This window comes from Coptis chinensis, chromosome 5, assembly GCF_015680905.1.
Source record: "Coptis chinensis isolate HL-2020 chromosome 5, ASM1568090v1, whole genome shotgun sequence".
NCBI lineage: Eukaryota > Viridiplantae > Streptophyta > Magnoliopsida > Ranunculales > Ranunculaceae > Coptis > Coptis chinensis.
In genome coordinates, this window is record NC_141460.1 from 86,554,941 (window position 1) to 86,561,852 (window position 6,912).

Here is a 6,912-nt window from a genome sequence, read left to right on the forward strand (position 1 = left end):
TATGCTACTACTTAGATGGCACAGTTAACCTGTACGTATGTTAGACCATTGGAAGGAATAACTGTAGTAGTTGATCTTGATGAAATGAAGATTACAAAGTATTATGATAGGTTCACGGTTCCTATGCCTAAAGTTGACGGGATTGAGTATCAAGCTTCGAAGCAGAAACCTCCGTATGGTCCAAGGGTTAACGGTGTAATGGTTGCACAACCTGACGGACCAGGGTTCCAGATTGACGGACACATGATCAGGTCTGTTCGATATTAGATTATCTTTTCCATTTTGATGTTTTCCACGCCTGTCAATCTTGTCTCAATGTTTTTGGGGGCGGCGCAGTACGTATTTACACCCCTACTAATTACTAATGGGATTCACCCCTTGGACAAATTCTCAAGTATTTATTGGCACTCTTCCATTAATCGACGTATCCCTCCTTTATCATGGCAACAAACTTCCACAACTTTTATATACTCGAGGCATTGAGTTATCGTGGTTTTTGAGAAATCATCACGGCATCCGTTTGTCGTGGGTTTTGGGATATTACGGGTATCCGCATGTGGTAGGTGTTCAAAATTTGTAGTGAAAAAAGAAAGAGTCATTCGGGGCAACCAGGGGCGGACCCAATATTTCAACTCTCCTCGGGCTAAAACAACGACAGCCAAAGTCTTAAACAAAAAAAATAATAGACATTCCAAATAAACAACTGAATCACCAGAATTCACAAATAGCCAAATATATATACTAATTCATCAAAATATCTGGTTAAATTCGACTACAAATCTATTTAAAAAGCGAAACTACTTAAACGGTATTTTGCGAGTCTTGTGTGCGTCAAAATCATCTATTACCAAATCTAGATCAATATCATTAGCAAAATCTCTTTCAATGTAAATGACTATTGAATCTGCAAGAAACTCATCCTCCAACATGTTGCAAAAATGCACATTTAACTCCATAATGAATTCTCTTAAGAAAATTAAAACATTTAGAACTAAAGACAGCAAGGAAAACATAAAACACTACCTTTTTCTTTAGAATATTCTAGCCAAGGAAAATTGTCAAACCAATGATTATTAAAATACCGGTTTTGTTTTCCATCAATGGTGGGCGGATATTCGTCGAGTCTAGAATGAAGTGGCCCCAATGTGGCATAAGCTCGTTGGATCTCGTCACGCTGATTAATAGGATATTCACTTATTTGACAACGTAACCCCGGATCACGTACTAAAGAACTAGTAACACCGGTTTTGCTAGATTCAATCCCTTAGCTTGAGAGTTGGGACAAACTTGTTTAATGAGTTCAATCCCTTGAGGATTGGGACAAACTTGTTCAATGGGCTCAACTCTTTGGAGCTTTGAACGGCCTTGATCATCCTTTTCAATAGTTCTAGCAACATTGGATGCCTCGGTTTCTTTTGGATTAAAGAATGAATCTATCTTTCACACCCCCTTTGGCATTTTAGACGTCTGAAACATTAAAATAAAAAACAAAGGAAAAAAAACCAATTAACCATCACCATTTCATATTTTAAAAAACAAAGAAAAAAAAACAAAAAAACTAACATATATAATAAATTACCCGAGGAGAACGAATAGCAGAATGAGTGAAGAACGTGGATTAGAATTAGGCAATTAGAGTTGTTAGTGAGGAATGAAGAATCAAGACTTCAAGAGATATCACCGGTTGTTCTTTTGTTTATAGTATGTATTTCTATTCAAGAGATATCGCCGAGTTCTTTTGTTTATTATTGGGTTGTTAGACTTCAAAATAAATTTTTGGGCAACTAGGTTAGGCTTTAGATTTAGATACATACTATTTTTTTTTTTACCCAAACGGACCCGGGCTAAATAAAGCCTGGTGTATCCCTTTCCTGAGTCTGCCCCTGGCAGCAACTCGCTACCGTGGAATGTGAAAACTCATGGCAACCTGCTACCTTGGAATGTGAGATCTCGTGGTAACTCGCTGTCATGAAAATATTGGGCATGTGATCGAGGTGTAAAAGGACACATAAGAAATAACCATTATTCTTCTACCCTTTTGCCAAAAAGGGGCCAATCCCATAAAGTGGGGTGTAAATACCGCGCCATGCATGTTTTTGGTGTTTCACATGTTAATCGATTTTTATACTCGACATGACTGTAGTATCATATTTAATTTGGCGTATGTAATTGAAGTTTGCATCAACTTTATAGTGAAGTTTGTGATGATATTATATATTATGTAGACTACATACAGGGCTGGCTCTGAGGTTTGGGTGGCCCTAGGCAAGCCTCCTCAAAATGGGCCCTTTTTCTTGGGAAAAATAAAAACAAATAGGTTTACCATAACTTTGTTTCTTTTGTTTCATTAGAAAACTTTGGACAGCTGGACTTATGAACCAAATGGGCTTAACTAGACTTTAAGAAAAATAATACTATGGACATGGGTAGTTGGTATGTAGCTCATTGGGGGCCCTAAATAATAGCAATAAGTAGGGCCCTAGGCGGTGGCCTATGCTGCCTATCCCTCAGAGCCAGCCCTGACTACAGACTAGTGATGGACGGCTACCTAGCTACCTACCAACACATGCTTAATTCTAACAAGAAAAGAGTCTAGATCAGGTCCAATAATTTCGGGCCAAAACAACTCTAGAAGACACCAGTTTTTTTTAGTAACTCACAAAGACAAATTCCAGTATTAAGTAACCCACGATTTCAATTTTAGTAATCCGTAATGACAAAATAAGTTGGCCCGACCTTTTTACTTTTTTTAAAATACCAGTTTTATCCCTTTGTGTTATTATAGATATAAAACATATAAAATTTTATTTTATTTTAAAATATCAGTTTCTCCCCTCTTTGTTATGTTTATAAAGTAGAGAAATTTGGTGATTGTTCGTACCCAAATAAGTGAACATATCTCATACACTGTGTTGATTATATAAGAATAATGATTGTTCATACTCTAATAGGTGTTCTTACTAATCATACATTATGTTGAGGTATGAACAATAATTGTGCATAACTCATGTTAAAGTATGAACATTGATTGATTGTTCATATGAACAATGATTGTTTATAGCTCATATTAAGGTATGAACAATGATTGTTTATACACCAATAGTGTTCTTATTGATCATACATTATGTTGAGGTATGAACAGTGATTGTGCATAGCTCATGTTGAAGTATGAGCAGTGATTGTATATAGTTCATGTTAAAGTATGAACAGTAATTGCTCATATGAACATTGATTGTTCATAGCTTATGTTGAAGTATGAACAATAATTGTTCATAGCTCATGTTTGATGTATAAACAATGATTGTACGTTAATATCGCAATAGGTGTTTTTACGAATCATACATTATGTTGAAGTATGATACTATATACACCGGGCCGTTTTGGTTGGGCCAGGCCGTGTATTATTTTGTGTCAAGAGTATATTTGACATTTCATCTACCCAAATTGTTTTTTATTTTGCGTCAAGAGTATACTTGATCTTTCATCTACTCGATTTTTGTGAGTGATTAAAAACAAAATGTGGTGATAAGAGAGTGACTTTTTCGTCCGATTTGTCGATGAGAGTCACTCCTGTAATTCTAATCGTCATGATACTAGTCTAACTTAAATTTTGGTCAGATTTCGAAGGCAACTTTGCTTCTTATTTTACAATTTGGCCTTGATAGCTGGTCCTAAGATTGTGTTCATTGATATTGGTGGGCCTAATAATTGAGAAGTACCCAAGTGTTTGCAGTAATTTGACTAGCGATTTAGCAAAGCAAAACTTTACCAAAAAATAAAAAATAAAAAATAAAAAACAGTATCAGTATCACTATCACTATCACTATCACTATCACTAACACTATCACTATCTCTCATATGCCAAACTATTTAGTCCATGCACTGATGCACCACTTGAGCCAAATGAGGAAAGTTCTCATTACTGAACTTAATGATCCGTTTAATCAATAATCAGGTGGGCGAATTGGAACTTTCACTTGGGCTTTGACATCCGAGCAGGTCCAATCATATCTTTAGCATCAATTTATGATCTTGAGAAGGATACATTTCGTCGTGTATTATACAGAGGATTCGTATCAGAAATGTTTATACCATATATGGACCCAACAGAAGAATGGTATTACAAAACCTTCTTCGATATAGGTGAATCCGGGTTTGGGCTTTGCGCAGTACCATTAGAACCCATGACTGATTGCCCAGCCAATGCAGTTTTTATGGACGGGTATCTTGCAGGGCAGAATGGCAAGCCCTTTAAAATTTCAAATGTGTTCTGTATATTTGAGAAAAATGCTGGGGATGTCATGTGGCGACACACTGAAACTGGGATTATTGGGCAAGAGGTGAGTGATTTCATCTTGTTAGAACTAATACTTCATCCTTTCATTTGATATTTTGGTGGGTTTGACTTGCATTTGGTGGCATTTGCAGATAAGGGAGGTTAGACCTGAGGTAAGTCTAATAGTGAGAATGGTGTCAACTGTGGCGAACTATGACTATATTGTTGATTGGGAATTCAAGCAGAGTGGTTCTATCAAAGTTGGGGTACAAATTTTTTTTTTTTTTTCACCTCAATGTATCTAAAGTTCTGGTAAATGGTATATATTAGAAATGCTATTATTATCTATGGAATTAGTATTTGCTCAGGCCTCAGGGGCTAATGATGATTCTAGACATGATTATATTTGTGTGCTGCTCGTGAAATTATATATATCTACAGAACATTCACATTTCAACATTTAACTGGTTCTATCATGATGTGTATCAGGTTGGGCTAACTGGTGTGCTAGAAGTGAAGGCTGCACCTTACACTCACACAGACCAAATAAAGGAAGATCCTTATGCTACACTATTGGCGGATTACACTCTTGGCCCATACCATGACCACTTCCTCACCTATCACCTTGATCTAGACGTTGACGGTGACGAAAACTCGTTTGTCAAGGATAAATTGGTAACCAAGAGAGTTACTGATCACAGTTCACTGAGGAAGAGTTACTGGACTGTTGCGAGAGAAACAGCTAAAACGGAATCAGATGCAAAGACAAAACTTGGTATAGAACCCGTTGAATTGTTGGTTATAAATCCCAACAAGAAAACTAAAATAGGAAACCATGTTGGTTACCGTCTTATTCCAGGATCGTTAGCTAGCCCACTTTTATCCGACGATGATTACCCTCAGATTCGGGCAGAATTCACCAAGTACCATGTATGGGTGACCCCTTATAACAAGTCCGAGAAATGGGCCGGAGGGGAGTATGTTGACAGGAGTCGCGGAGATGATACATTAGCCATTTGGAGTGCAAGGTAACAAGTCTACCACTGACTCTGGTTGGTTCTCGATTAGTTCAAAATACTAATTATTTTGGCTTGATTTTATAATGCAGGAATAGGGACATTGAGAACAAAGATATTGTCTTATGGTACACATTAGGCTTTCACCATGTCCCTTACCAAGAAGATTTCCCTATAATGCCAACACTAAGCGGTGGATTTGAGCTCCGGCCAGCCAATTTCTTCGACAGCAATCCCGTTCTCAAAACAAGGATACCCAAGGTTGCACATTGGCCTAATTGCACCTCTACATAGACACTTGTTAGTACTATTCGAAACATAATGTACCAAAGAAGTACGCAACTTAATGAGAAATTAATCTGTATTTTTCCCTGCTTTAGACTGAACTAGCATGTTTACCTGTGCGTTGCACAGGAATCGAAATATGGATCGTGTTTGAAAAGTGAAGTTGTCAAGTGAAGACTGTATTATCCAAGAGAAGAGTACAGTGAAACGAATACACCCTCAAGGAATCTCCACCCTCAAGGAACCTCCAATGCATACGAAAGTTATAAGCTGATAAAGTTTCACCCTGAAAATCACTTGTTATTTTTTCTTTTTGGACAACCAGCATCGGAAGTCAGTTGAAACTTGAAACTTTACTAAAACTCTATCTTAATTAAGTAAAAGAATAGATCATATAATTAATCAGTTGATAAACTCCATGATTTAAAATCGAATATGTAAAACACGTAACAATTTTACATATACAGTAGAATGCTGTTTTCATAAGTATCCCTTAAGTTTGCCCCATCAAATAATTAAAAAACATATAGGCCAAGCACAATTATTGTAATCATTTAACAGATATTGCGTAGCTTGTTTTCAGTTACTCTCTCAGCTGTATCCATACAATTAATTCACTATTGCTTCATTCTGCTTTTGTTTGAATGTAACATAGTTTTTTTTTTTTTGACAGTGCGAATGCAACATAATAAATCTAGCGTAGGGAACTTGTTTTCAGTCACTCTGTGAGTTCTATCCAACCCTGCACTCTATTCCCATTCCAATCTACTTTCTTGTATTCATCTTCATGCAGTCAATTTCAGCCACTGGCCACTGCATTGTACTCCTTCCATTCAACATAGTCCAATTCCAGCAGTTGAATCATGATGTGCATTTAGCTTCAAATGAAAACATAACTATATGAGCGAACATGCATTCTAAGCAGTAATAATTACTCAAATAAGTAGTAGTCAGTATGCAAATTCAAACTCATCACGACTGACATTAGGAATTAAGATCACTGCTAATGAATTATAGCTCTTGTTGCACTTTCCCTTTGCAGCCAGTTCTTCTTCCATAAAACCAACTGTTAAAGATGGATGTCACATATCAAAAGGAGTAGAAAATTATCATTGTTGCAAAGAGAAGCAGTCCATATGATAATCATTTTTTTTTTCAAAAAAGGGAATTTGGAGTGATCATGAGAATAAAATGAAATGTGATAGCAAAGCATAGAATGCAAACCGTAAAGCAGAACCAAAATTTACCTTGAAAATCTCATTCAAAGAAGAGGTGAGTTTTAAACACTTGCATTCAATAGAGTAAGGAAACCATGCATTATTGAATAAGTAGAAG

General features: G+C 36.5%; 1 protein-coding gene across 1 annotated transcript; it reads left to right on the forward strand.

Annotated features, from left to right (window-relative positions):
* Window positions 1-5,897, forward strand: LOC147499668 (amine oxidase [copper-containing] alpha 2, peroxisomal-like). The gene is made up of 6 exons (XM_086559154.1): window positions 1-251; window positions 3,956-4,340; window positions 4,429-4,542; window positions 4,766-5,304; window positions 5,385-5,553; window positions 5,707-5,897. Exons 1-6 carry the CDS (start codon window positions 16-18, stop codon window positions 5,749-5,751), a joined length of 1,488 nt encoding a protein of 495 aa, XP_086415280.1. The 5' UTR covers window positions 1-15; the 3' UTR covers window positions 5,752-5,897.
* The last annotated feature ends 1,015 nt before the right edge of the window (window positions 5,898-6,912 follow it).

What these genes read in the sequence shown, in the direction of transcription:
- LOC147499668 (XM_086559154.1), top strand. Translation starts at nt 16, where the DNA reads ATGGCACAGTTAACCTGTACGTATGTTAGACCATTGGAAGGAATAACT. An exon ending in ATTGACGGACACATGATCAG is followed by an intron (nt 252 to 3,955) that starts GTCTGTTCGATA and finishes ATCAATAATCAG; the next exon opens with GTGGGCGAATTGGAACTTTC. An exon ending in GTGGTTCTATCAAAGTTGGG is followed by an intron (nt 4,543 to 4,765) that starts GTACAAATTTTT and finishes GATGTGTATCAG; the next exon opens with GTTGGGCTAACTGGTGTGCT.